Source organism: Quercus lobata, chromosome 11, assembly GCF_001633185.2.
Source record: "Quercus lobata isolate SW786 chromosome 11, ValleyOak3.0 Primary Assembly, whole genome shotgun sequence".
Taxonomy (NCBI): Eukaryota; Viridiplantae; Streptophyta; class Magnoliopsida; order Fagales; family Fagaceae; genus Quercus; species Quercus lobata.
This window is the reverse complement of record NC_044914.1, coordinates 3535753-3549809: the sequence shown is the minus strand read 5'-3', so window position 1 is coordinate 3549809 and position 14057 is coordinate 3535753. Positions and strand designations below refer to the sequence as shown.

At 33.2% G+C, this 14057-nt stretch overlaps 2 protein-coding genes across 2 annotated transcripts; one reads left to right on the top strand and one right to left on the bottom strand.

Moving 5' to 3' along the window:
• Positions 1 to 427: 427 nt before the first annotated feature.
• On the bottom strand, positions 428 to 3617 carry LOC115969592 (GDP-L-galactose phosphorylase 2-like). Its single transcript, XM_031089280.1, has 5 exons — positions 3320 to 3617; positions 1969 to 2408; positions 1612 to 1797; positions 1253 to 1513; positions 428 to 760 (listed from the first exon to the last, which is right to left on the bottom strand). The coding sequence occupies exons 1-5, from the start codon at positions 3456 to 3458 to the stop codon at positions 428 to 430; spliced, it is 1359 nt and encodes a 452-aa protein (XP_030945140.1). The 5' UTR covers positions 3459 to 3617.
• Positions 3618 to 7160: 3543 nt separating this feature from the next.
• LOC115969519 (protein FATTY ACID EXPORT 2, chloroplastic-like) lies at positions 7161 to 13598 on the top strand. The gene is made up of 3 exons (XM_031089185.1): positions 7161 to 7692; positions 9246 to 9380; positions 13073 to 13598. The coding sequence occupies exons 1-3, from the start codon at positions 7224 to 7226 to the stop codon at positions 13210 to 13212; spliced, it is 744 nt and encodes a 247-aa protein (XP_030945045.1). The 5' UTR covers positions 7161 to 7223; the 3' UTR covers positions 13213 to 13598.
• Positions 13599 to 14057: the final 459 nt, after the last annotated feature.

The following is a 14057-nucleotide window of genomic DNA, read 5'->3' as shown; positions in this document are numbered from 1 at the left end:
TTTATATACTAAAGAATTGACCGATGGAATCCTTAGTAAGGTTTGAATCAAGAATGGTTGATATGTCTTGATTCAAGCCGCAATCAAGTGGATTAAAAGGCAATACACAAAAACGTGAAAATATATAAATGTGTACTGACAGGTCCAATGTGCATCGAAATTCATTTGAAGAAAATATATTATACCGCTAATAAGATCACAAGGCAACACAAAGTTCTGAATAATTGTCAGAAACCCCATTAACCCAACGTTTTCAACACTATTTCTAGCTGAATATATGGTGTCCAGTATATATATGTACAATAGCAACAGTGTCTAACTATGAAAAAACTACTAGACATCTAATTGCGAGCAACAACAAATTATTGTAGTTTCTTTGCAAAATAGGCAGCATTTTACTTTAGCGAGCCAGCCAATGAAGAACCTGTCATTGATGAACTGAACAGTCTCGAGGTAAATGTGGGGCAGCTGGACGAGCAGGTGTCTTGTGAAGAGATTCTTTTTCGTTTATGTTGTTCTCTTCCACATTTGCCTTCTGCAACCCTGCTGCTTCAAATACATAATCCTTCACCTCTTGAAACCTTACTTCTGATAAAGAAACCTCAGCAAGAAGTCTCCATGCATACGCCTCTGATGCATCATCAAAATCCTTCCTTCTTTTCAACACTATGTGTCCGCTGATCTCCCATACTGCAGGGTTTACTTGAGTGTCCAATATCTCCTGGCTTACTTCTCCAAGTGCTTGTTTCTCAGCAAAACACTGAACATACACGTGAAGCAACTATATCAGTTCTTTCGCCAAAAGAAAAACACAAGTATAAATATTACTCTGTATTATGTAATTCAGTTGTTATAAGAGTCTTGAAAAAAGCACAAATATTATTGAGAGACACTCAACAAAGTATCACCTTTGGGCATGTCGTGGCACAAAACATACAAAAACCCAGTAATTTTAACAATAAATTTAGGTACACAACGTTTTTGAAAATAATTAAAATGAAATATTGTGGTTGATGCATAATAAAAACAGTATCAGTGATTAAACCAAGTAAAAGGAATGTTGTTCCAATCACAAAAGATTATCTCAAAATTTGTGAAAAAATGTTATATCCTTAACATTAGTCTAATTTTAATGAGTCACAAATGAGTGTTTCAATAAAAGGAGAAGCCTGAACTGAAGTCTAATTTAAAACCCACAAAGCCACTAAGAACATACGAAGTCAGCAAATGTGGTTATAAGAAATAACAATACCTGAGGAAACAAAAAGATCCTTTTCCCACAATCTGAGATGAGCACATTGAAAGGGATATTTTTGTTCTGAAGGCAAATGCAAGAACTAGCTACTACATCAGACAAATCCCTTATCGTATTTCCACCCTCGAAAACAAGACCGCGTGTTGGATAATTCCACAGCTCTGAAACAACCACTCCTTTATCGCTCAGCCCCTTCTCCTCACCTACTCTTCGGTTTGTAGCTTTCTCAACTGGTAAGGGCACTGCCAAGTAATATGCCTGTAATCAAGTAGAACAATAACAAAATTTGAATCTATATAATCTTATATCAGAAATTAATAAATAGGCCAATTGGATAGGAAAAGATAGATATATACTTGGTAGTGCAGGTGGTTAATAGTGGCAAAAGCGCCCAAGCTGTTGTAACCCACTCTAAACAAGGGATCTGCTGCTTCTCTAGCCATATGAACTGCAGAAAAGAAGCTCTTATGGTCGATCCTCTGTGGCAAGTAGTCGAGAAGCCGAGGTATCATTAGAACATGTCCATACTCAATAGGGCTCACCTGAAAAACAAATTAAGTTCATACCCCAGTTAGTCAAGACAAGTACTAAAAGAATTCGTTCAAACACAAAGTAAAGATCCAAGTAGAACATTAAAAAGCATATAAATAAGGTCATATATAATCTAACAAAAGAACAAAGTAGCTACTTTTGTTATAGATCATTGTGCTTACATTGATGGCAATAACGCTAGGAGAGTTCAAATCTGAAGCCATATCTGCGCTAGGGAAGAAGTGGCTCTTGTTGTCATTGCTTGGTTCAAACCTGAACAGCACTTCTTCTTGGCCAACTTTGGTGAAGTTGAATTTACTGTCATCAAAGGGCTGAAGAACCTGATCGACCCGAAATTCAGTGAGCCTTTTCTTCAGGTGGCGACCTTCGTTTAGCTGGGCAATAAATCCGTATTTCCCAGGGATAACCTTTGTCTCACAATTGGTTACGTCGTAGCGAAAAAGGCCACGTCTCATTCGATCCTCCCACTGTCCAAGCAACAAATTGTGAAGGAAAAATACCTGAGGTAGTTCTTCAGACGAATTCACATTCACATTCACATTTCCATCTTCAATAGGATGCTCTCTGTCTATCTTGAACGTATATAGAGGAAGCTTTGAGACTGAAAACCAGAAATAATTAAGACCCAATAAACAAACAATTTGCTAAGAAAAAATTAACATAACAATGAACATGGTATATGCTTGTTTCGCCAAAAACGTAATTTTAAAAATGTCTTTTGCAATAATTTTCAGTGTGTTCTTTTGCTTGCTTATCATATTTAACTTATTATTCATAAATAAAAATTTATTGGAAATAACCCTTCCATATTTCCAATTTAATTAAATGGATAACATCACTAAATTCAATTTTATTTTTCTAATTTTTTCCTCGGATACCAAACAACCAGACTCTTAGCTTAGTTTATGTACAAATATATGGTTTTCCTGAAAGAAGTTTAAACATAAGTTAAGCTAAAAGTCTCTTTGGCATGCTGACTAGTCAAATTTGAAAAATAAGTAAATGCTTAATCAGTAATAGCTTTATTTTCATTTAAATTTTTAGTTTATTTGTTAATGTTATTTTTTTCCTTAATCAGCCATAAGTCTATAACTATATATACTTTAACATTTTCAACAAATCAATAATAATTTTTCCAAAAAATAAAAACCTTCAAATGGACTTTATATTATAATAGTAATAATAAAAATTTTACAATAATAAAAATTTTGCAATAATAAAAAAATAAAATTAACAATAAAATTAAAAGCTTCCTTAAAATCCAATTAAATGATAAATCTTTCTCCACCTAAGTTTTCTCTTCCTCTTAGACTTTTTTCTTTAAGAGCAAGACTCATATTTAAAAAACTAAAAAAAAAAATTACTAACAATTAATCAAATAACTTATTTTGAGGGCAGCAAACAAATAACTTAATCCAGAAGTGACTTTGCTCCAAAACAATCAAAGAGAAATAACTTATACAATAAAATTGAAAAGCACATGCAATCATGCATTATTTTATACATACATACCAGGTAAGCAGCACTTTCCCAGGCAATTCCTTTTGCACCCTAAGGCTCTCTCAGAATTATTATCTTCATTATTACTGTCCTCCTGGTAATTCGAAACCACCGTTGGAACCCTCTTGATAGTCAGCACCCTCGTCATCATCTTGAACCCTTCTCAATTACACACACCAAAACCAAGACTTCCAACTCTCCCTCTTCTTGTGTGTATATATTTGTAATATAACACAAAAAATAAGTACATGTATATATGGATATTTGTGAACAAAACGAGTAGATACTAAAAAGAAAGAAGCCCAAAGAGGAAAAAAAAAAAAAAAAGTTTCACAGTTTCTACTACTTAAAAACAAGAGAAGGGTCTCTTGTGCCTAATGGGAAGGGTTTCTTTTTCTGGGTTTCTGTGAGTTATTAGAGTTCTTTTCTCCCTGCGGCTGCGAGCAACCAAGTCTTTGCTATTTTCTCAAAGTCTCTTAGCGCCTGCCTTTCCGTTTCTTTCTCTGCTTCTCTTCTTCTTCTTGGTCTTTCAATGGTTTGTGTGGCGGTGCGGTTGCCCTCCTTTTTTTTATAGAGTACCACAAGTCCCGAAGAAAATTACTACTTCATATTTATAGTCTTTGGGATGGGAAAGTATTAGAATGGATTAGGGAGCACTTTAACTTAAGATGTCAACTACGTGTTTCGTAATCGCCAGAGATCATCCAGCGTTTGTTGGACCTTTGATCTTTCTTTTCTTTTTTTGAGAAAAACCTTTGATATTTCTTTAAGCGGTGGACAGGCATACGAGTTGCTTTTTTTTTTTCTTTTTTTTTCCTAATTTCAACCTATGACATCTGCTCTACCTCTTTATCATTAAGCCAAGACATCAATCAATTTTTGATATAAGTGGGGATTGAACCCCAAATCTCTTATTCAACCATTAGAGACTTTACCAATTGTTTCTTGTTTCAATTATTATTATTTTCTCTCCTATACCTCACATCATATCATATACAGTATTTAATATATAATAAAAATTGAATTTAAAAGTTATGGTTGCATCAAATGACTACTCTCATTAATTAGTAAATTAATTTTATAAATAAAAAAACAGCTCACCTTTTAACTAAGGTATAAGATTTAACAATAATTTAAAACAAATTTAAATTCTATTTAAACTAAAAGTCTATTATTAAAAATTTCTAAACTTAAATCCCACACAACTCATGTTTTTGTTTTTGTTTATGTTTTTTCCTCAAGTATAATAAAAGTTGGGTTTAAAAGGCCAAATGGCTACTCTCACTAATTAGTAAATTAATTTTATAATATATATATATATATATATATATAACCCACATTTTGACTAAGGAATAATCTTTAACAATAATTTCAAACAAATTTAAATTCTATTCAAACTAAAAGTCTATTATCAAAATTTTTTAAACTTAAATCCTACACAACCCATGTTTTTGTTTTTGGTTTTTTTCCCCTCAAGTTGCATGATTTAATAATAATTAAAAAAAATTAAAATTCTATTCGAAATAGAAGTCTATTATAAAAAATTTCTAAACAATAAATCTCACACAACCCACTATTTTTTTTCCCCTCAAGTTGCGTCTTATTATGCTACAAAGCTCTTGACTAAAGGATAAGATTTAACAATAATATAATTTAAATAAAGTTTTATCACCTAATTAACAGCATCCTACTTCCATGTGACTAATTAATTAAAATTGTGGTTTTTGAGTTTGGGGTTTCCTGTTTAGAGTTTAGAGTTTGAGGCTTAAGATCTTGTGTTTAACCATTTTAAGGTTTAGGATTTGGGTTTTACCTGTTTGCTTTTAAGTTTGTGGTTTTGATTTTACGTATGGGATTTACGTTTTTTTTTTTTTTTTTTTTTTTTTTTTTTTTAGGGTGGTTGTGGGTTTTGTGCTTATATTTTCATTTATGGTTCAACAAGTTTTGGGTTTTGCATTTTTGGGTTCAGACTTGGGTTTTAGGGTTTTATGTTTTCATGTTAAGGTTTGATTTTGAGTTTTGGATTCAATGTCTTTGTGTTAGGGATTTTTTAATTTTGCATTTTTGTGTTTAGAATTTTGGGTATTGTGGCTTAATTTTTGTATTTAATATTTGAGGTAGAATTTGAGGGTTTTGTATTTAGTGCAAGGTTTTTGGATTTCACCCTTTCGTGTTTAGGGGGGAAAAGTATTAGTGTCTTGTTCTAAAGATAAAGAGTAATTATTATAGAATGAAGGTCTATCTTATGGTTTTTTTTTTTTCTATTAACTTTTAGTCAACCATCAGATAGGCTAATAACTAAGATTGGTAATCCTTATTTTCTTTTGCTTTTTGCTAAGTTCGTAATTTTTTTAATCATATTGTTTTTTTTAATTAAAAAAAAGGGTTTTATATCATATTGTATCATGGAAGAAAGAGGGGGGAAATACTATATATATATATATATATATATAAAGTTTTCACTAAATTAATTGGTTGAGTTTATAGGCTACCTCTCCTGGGTCCACTTGTGTAGATTCATATTGTAGATTAATATTAAAAGTATCTGATAAAATGCATTTTACACCCTATTTTAATCAAGCCATTTTAATCTACAATTTTAAAAATTGTTATTTTAGTCCATTAACTTTGATAACACACACTCTCAAAAAAAAAATAAAACTTTTATAACACAATCACTTTATTTTTTTGATCTACTACCTCTAATGATTTTCAGTTAACACCCTTAAAACAACGTTGTTTCACATTGTTAACAATAAAAAAATCATTTCAAAGATTATTTTATTAGGTTATTCTGTGGACTAAAATGACAATTTTTTAAACTTAGCAAACTAAAATGATAGTTGTTAAAAGTTAAAGGACTAAAATGACAATTTATCAAAGTTAATAAACTAAAATGATAATTTTTAAACACAATGGACTAATAAAATGATATTTGATCAAAGCTATAGGGCCTAACGTGTATTTTTAACCCAGAATAAAGAGACAAAGCATGATCTAGCCCAATAATGCTAGAATCATAACAAAACCCAAAACTCGTCCGTATAACGAGTCATGAGTGTTGAAGTTATAAATCCACCATTTTTACTTCATCACTTAGAGCATTCATATTGGTGGTACTAAATAACTATATTGCTATTTTTAGTACCACCAAATACCAAAATGTGCCCTACAATGATGGAACCAAAACCATATTTTTTGGCATCCACATTGATTGCTAAAAGTAGCTGTGTGTTGTAACTGAAAGATTAAAAAGAATTATATTTGTGTTCACACTACTTTTGACTATTTTACTCATTTTATTTTTTCATTTATTCTTATTTCTCTTTTTTTAGCGTTCACATTACATCGGTTGTGCAATCACACTTCTTTCACTCTTTTTTTTTTTATTTTTTTTTATTTTTTTATATAGCGTTCACACTGTTATATACTGTTTGTACGTTCACACTATTGTTATTTTTTCTTATATTTTTTTCTTTTCTTATATATATTTTTTATTTGTGTGTTCACATTGCTATAAAGAAATAGATATATTATTTTATTGTGATATTTATATTATTTTATTGTATTAAAACCTAAAATAAATCCACTTATGCTAGATGTTTTTGTAAAATAAATAGATAAAATAGATAAAATAATATTTTATAAAGTAAGTAGATAAAATAGTTTTTTATGATACAAATAGCTAAAAAATTGGTTCCACCAAGTTGATGCTTTTACAACTTATCACGTGCTGAAATCGTGGGTTTTGCTGTGCTACTGGGAATTTGTGTGGGCTGCTGCAGTAAAGTTTCAACTGGGACAGGACAATAGATGGCAGATCGGGCCGAGGCCCATGTCCAACAAGACAACTGATTCGTGTCTCAGAATCGAAGAAACCAGAAGGAGACACACACACGTAAACACATAAACGAAAATGGGGGAAGTGTTATTGGGAGTGGGTGTTTGTCAGAGTCAGTCCTCTCTAATAGTGGTCCGACCCAAGGTTGGATTTCGATCACTGCGTAAAACCCACAACAACAGTGTTAGCAGAAGTACCCTTCGTTGTTCAACCCCAACCCAGCTCTCGAAATCGCCATCTTCCTGTGGATTTGGTGGTGTCAGATTGGATCTTCAACGACACTGCGTTTTGGCTTCTGGGGCTGTCTCTTCTGACCCTCTTCAAGCGTCCACTGTCTTTACTGTCGACTCCATACAACCTGACTTCGGTGGTGGAGGAGACGGAGGCGGTTTTGGTGACAAAGGCGGTGGCGGTGGCGGTGGTGGAGGCGACGGTGACAACAACAGCAAGGGCGACGACGAAGGCGAAGAACAAAACAGCAAGAAAATGGGGTCCATGTCCATGTCTCAGAAATTAACTCTTGGATATGCTGCACTTGTTGGAGGTACATATAAAATTTTATGCATTTGTATTTCAAAATTTCCCTAGCAGTTGATACATGAGATATCTGTTTATATTAGGATTGAGTTGGAAATGGAATTAGTTTCCTAAAGTTGTTAGATTACTCGATTGCATAAAGGTTTACTGCTTTGTACCATTTCGGACCGCCAAATTTGGTCTTGGGTTGATCATTAATCTTTTAGATAGGTACTATAGGATTTGAACTTATGGTGTCTACTCTACGATGATTGCCTTTTATTATCCGGGCAAGACATCAATTGGTTTTTGGTGTGGGCGGGATTTGAACCCGAGACACTTATTCAAGCTAAGGGGAACTCACCATGCAGGATTGATCTTGATCATCATGCCTTTGTAGATTATTTTTGAGGCATATCTCACTTATGGAATAATTTATGTAGTCGTATATCTCTTTCGTTATAGTCTGTTTGCCTTGATTATATGTTAAGCTATTGAGGTAAAAATAAAGATTGTGTGTGCATGTAATTGAATGGGGGAAGATAGGGGTGGATGGTGTACAAAAGTTGGTCGAGGGAGCATGGGTTTAGTTTATGGTGGAGTATCAGAGCATGGTGGGATAGTTTTTTTTCTGGCATATGGCTTTTAAGGCAGGCGAGGGAAATCAAATAATATTTTGGTATGATCTTTGGAGTGGACACCTTTTTCCAAAGGATTTATACCCTTATCTGTTTGAGTGTGCAGTCGACAAGGAAGCTTTAGTTGCTGATATGTTGGATTCTCTGTTGAACAAGGAGGTCAGGAGTTGGAATTTGCAGTTCCATAGTGACTTTCATGATCAGGACAGCGTATTCCTTTCTTGATCACATTAATTCCCCTGGTGCCTAGGGAAGAAGGAGATGGTAGAATGACATGGATATTGAATGGGAGTGGCAATTTTGCTGTTCTGTCTTGCTACAAGATCATTTGTGGCATCCGCAATCATTCTTTTCCCTGTAAGAGTATTTCGTGTGTTAAGCCCCAAAAGAGTCTTGTTCTTCTTGTGGAGAGCGTTTCTCATTAGTAAGTTTGTGTTGTATGTGCTGGTGTAGTGGGGAAACGTTGAACCATCTTTTACTTCAATGTGATGTGGCAAATGCTTTGTGAAGTGAAATGTTTCGGATGTTTCGGATTTAGTGGTTGATGCAGATGACTTTTGCAAATCTATTATTTGGTTGGAGAAATTGGTTTGGGAAACATTCTTTGGATGTATGGAATTTGGTGCTGGCATGCATGAGGTGGATAGCGTGGAGAGAGCAAAATAGTCGTATGTTTAAGAATGTTGAGAGATTTCTTGATCACTTGAAGTCCTTGTTGATGCCTACTTTGTTTGATTGGTCTCAGGCTTGGGGTTTTACACATTGTTCTTCCATTCTTGAGTTCTAAAACCCTTTAAGATCTTCTATTTGATATCCGTGTAATTTATTAAGATATTTTGTGTTCACCGTTGCAACAATAAAGTATTTTTCATTTTCAACAAAACTCTTATTAGTTATAAAAAAAAATGTGCATGTAATTGAATTTTGGTTTACATTTCGACAGTGGGTGGTGTTATGGGCTATTTGAAGAGTGGCAGCCAGAAGTCACTGTTGGCAGGCGGAATATCTGCCTCACTGCTATATTATGTTTATTCTCAGCTTCCTGTGAGACCCGTTCTTGCATCATCCGTGGGGCTTGGTAAGACACAATTATACCCTTCTTAGTTATCTTAAATTTTCTATATTCGATAGTTCAACAGATGATGCTATGAATTAATGGATAAGACTGGCTTATTGGTGTTTTTCACCAGCATTTTCCTTTTAATCTTCTTATAAATAATGCACAATTAGTCCCCAGTGTACCAGAGCTTTACCTCCTTTGTTCTATAAATTAACTATTACTTGTGGGGAAAAAGAATGCACAATTAGTGACTTCACTTTGATTAGAATTTTGATGTAAGACTCTTGAGAGCAAATATCAACGCATTCACTTTCAAAAAAAAAAAAAAAAAAAGAGAGAGAGAGAGAGGTGTAATGGCTATTATTGGTTATTTTACTTTTTAATGGTTCTGTTAGTCCCTATAAATATCTGTTATAACATCTTATTAAGTATAAGTAAAAAACGCTTTTCTCTTGCAAAAAAAGTATCATTATTCATTAATTCCTCTTATTTAGACCTGAAGAAACTGCATACTTAATAACTGATCTCTTAAAAAATAGAAATTAAAGAAAAGGACCTAAAATTTAAATATTAAAAAGACAAGAAGTTAGTGAATATATAGGCAAATACAATGAAGAGATGCCATTTGATTCAAAGACCATTGGCACATTCTGAATTGAAATATTTAATATGCCAAGTGAAGCATGGAACTTTTGGGCAAACTACCATGTAACAAATAAGGTATGATCTTCTAGAGACACATTTTGTTACATGTAAAAAAAATTAATAAATCCACTACACAGTACACACATATTCCTATAATCCCCTTATGCATCAAACAATAGGTCATTCATTTAATGATCCAAGCTTGAGCAACATAGCTATAGAACCCATTTAGGAAGGACTCCAAAGTCAAACAGAGTGTAATTTCATCACATCATCATACACGGAATAAGCATCAAGTTATCAAGATATGCAGTGCTAATGCAAGGGCTGTGTAAAACCCATCACCAATGCTCATTAGCAAAAGCAATACCAATTTACAGAGTGTTGTATTGCATTGTACCCCATTTTTTTATATACTTATTAACAAATCCGTTAAAACAAGAAAGCATAGGGTTTTACCCTAGTACATGGGATTTATGCTAAAATAAAACTGAAAATTCAAATTCAATGTAAACTTCCAAAAATTTAACAAATTTATAAATTCATTAAAACTCGATGAAGAGTCTGAGGTCAGTCTGTAACGGCCTGCATCCACTCAAAGACAGTCTTAGGAATAGATGCTTCAAATTCTCTATTGTTGTCTCCTTTTCCTCAAAGGTACACCCATTTCTCTCTTTCAAAATATGCAACTTTAAACATTTATGAATAACTTTTGGACTTTACAAATCTTGATGCATTCCCAACATCCTTTCCTAAATGCCAGCAATTCAATCACCATTTGTGGCATCACCCAATTTATTCCAACCAAACAGAAGACCATACTCCATTACAAATTAGCTATTAGGCAATGTAGGAACAAATAATAAATCAATTTCTCATCCTCCTTTTTTTTTTAATAGGAAATAAAAGTTTAATTGGTAGCAAAACTGCAATGTGTTTACAATTGTAAACTCACAGCAATGAAAAAAATACATTCAGATCAAAAGGAAAATCTAACAGAAATAATGTAATCAGACAAGGAAATACAATGTGTGAGACTCCAAATACGAGACCACTCAAATAAAGTCCTAGCTAGCAAAGTCTTCAACAATTCAATAGGTCTCTCAATGTCCTCAAAAGTTCGGGCATTGCGTTCCTTCCATTCTAACTACATTAGACATACCGGTACCATAATCGAAACATTTGAAAATAATTCCCCAACCAATTCCTCCAAGCGAAAAGAAGAGAGACTATTCTCGGCATCACCCACTGAACCCCAAACAAAAAATAAATAAATAAAATTAACAAGAGGCAATCTTACAATGGAGAAAAAGATGATCCATAGTTTCCTCATCACACCAACATAAGCAACAGCAATTAACAAGAGGCAAGTTCTTCTTAATAAGGTTATCTATTGTAAGAATACCACCCACCTTGCACGTGTAATCTATGTAATTTGTACCCTGTTCTTCCATAGACAAAAAAGTGATAGATCTTTGTTTGGGTGGGGGAGGGGTCTCTTCGATGCCCATGTGCTTGAAATTTTTACATCAAAACAAACAAGGTCTAATGGGATTTTGGGAACTAAGTTAGTCTATAATTTTCTAGAAGACTTCCTATGTGTCCAAGACTCCAAGTTTTTTTTTTTTTTTTTTTTATTCCAGTATTAGGCTTTGAGGAAGCTTTTTTTTTTTTTTTTTTTTTTTGATAATTCAATAGTTACAAGTACAACGGGAGATGGGAGATTTGAGTCCTCAATGTCTCTGTTATAAACACCAAAAGGTGCCAATCAGTTGAGCTACAAGGCTCTTTGGCTTTAGTTAGCAATTATTAACTTTACTAACCAGAGAGATTATTTTGGTGTAATGAGGTAGTTTGAGAAGTAGCATTTGGTATTATGTCACAACTCCTACTAAAATACAATTGTGTTGATTGACTTGCATTTGGTGAGATATAACGGTTGAGATAGGTAAATTCGTGAGAGGAAGATGGGGGAGGAACTTTGGGAAAGAAAAAGGAAAGAAGAAAGAGGAGAAGAGTCATTGGTTTACCTCATGGAATTTATTTGTGGGTCTAGAGGTTGAAACAAAATAATTAACATGGATGAGAAGCTTTTTTTTTTTAATTGAGAATGAAAGATTTGAAAATTATCTAATCCTGGCTTATTTGTAGAGGTTATAGCGAACTTATTTGATGAATTTAGTACAAAGTGTAATTAACAAACAAGGGGAAAAATGCATTATGCATTCTCACGCCTCAAAAACAGAATGTACATTTTTTTGTAGAGTTGCCAAACATAGGCTTAATTTACTTGTCATATTATAAATCTTAAAGAGTTGTTCTGTATTTATATTTATATTCAACACACTCAAAAAATTCGAAGAGTTGATTAATAGAAAATCTTAGCATTTTGAGTATTGAGGTATATTGTCTTTACTGTGTTCTTTTCTCCCTTTCTAACCAAACCCCCCCCCCCCCAAAAAGAAAACCCCTGTTCTTCTTCAGCATTCTGTCATTATTCACTGTATTGTTTACATCACTGTTCAGATGCATTGTTCACACTACAGTTCATAACCTGTGAACAAATTCAATCTGTCTCTTCTCACATCTTTTATAACCATAAATCAAATCTTTACCTTGTCTTTTCTTGACCAAAATTCTATTCATTCTTTTAATCCTAACCCTTTTTTCTAAATTTTTAAAGCCTAAATCTACAAATTCTCCTAACCACTAAGCCCTACCACAAACACACGTAGATGAATTCCCCAAATTTTCCTACGTCACATTCATGAGTTGATTTTTATTTTTTAGTATCAAATATATTTATCAAAAAATTTAGGATTAGTAATCCTTTTTAGAAATTGAATGGCAATGGAGCACTTATAGTAGGTGAATTGCAATTTGTTAACTACAGAGTGATAAATTGCAGAGGAAGTAAATTTGTGGTTGCACCATGATATAATTGTACCTTTTTTATTTCTTGATGTGAGGCCTAACCAGAAGTGCTTTTCTAAAAGGGAACTTTGTTTCATTTTCAATCTGCTTTTTGCTTAAGCTAATCTCTATGGTTTTCTCCAAATTTGCAGGCATTTCTGCTGCTCTTCTGGGAGTGATGGGTGCTCGTTTTAAGAAATCAGGGAAGATATTTCCAGCAGGTGTTGTATCTTTAGTTTCACTTATTATGACCGGTGGTTACTTGCATGGAATTATGCGAAGTCTACACTAAAATGTACACGAGCGAGATTCCTGAAGCTATATGGTAGTCACCAAGATCTCTAACATATCTCATTTGGTAAAAAGGATCAGTTGTTTGGCATGTAGACCAGTGCTATAAGAGCAGTTTGAAGTTTTTGTTTGGACCATTGTTCATCTTTTTATGATGTGTGATATCATCTTTAGGCGTGACAAAATAAAGTTTGGACCTTGATTTTTAGGCGGCTTTTGATAACTCTGCTCACAGAATGCATTCCCGTTCTAATAATGTGTTATGATAGAATGCATTTTTATTTTTTGTTTTAAAGAAATTGCGTTTGGTATTATGTTGACTTTCACTGAAATGTAATTATTTGGAATCGTATTGTGTTATGATAAAATATTTTGTTCCCTTGACCATACCGAAACGAATTCTAGTACTGTATTGAGTGCTTTAGTTTAAAGGAAGTTTAGTAGTTAGAGGTCCGCCCTAGCATGTTTGTTGATGAGCTTATTGCCTCTTAATGCAAAGGAGCAAGAACTAAGTGCTAGAATATTGGAGCATTGTTAAGTCTTCCAATGAATCCTTCTACGGTTAGAATATAGATGCAAATTTGAAAATCCAACATGGCAAGGATTCTTGTCCTTAAGGAAGGCAGCTTGATGGCATTACTTAACATACAAACCGGTGTTCTCTCTCTCTCTCTCATATATATCTATACTATTAATAAGAGGATTCTCTGTTTGGTTTTCAACATTCTACGTACTAAAATATTTTCACATAAATCCTTAAACTTTCTAAAATACCCCTATCTTTTAGTTAAATAATTTTAATTAAAAAAAATAACGGATTAAAAGAGTAATTTACTATTTTTAAAA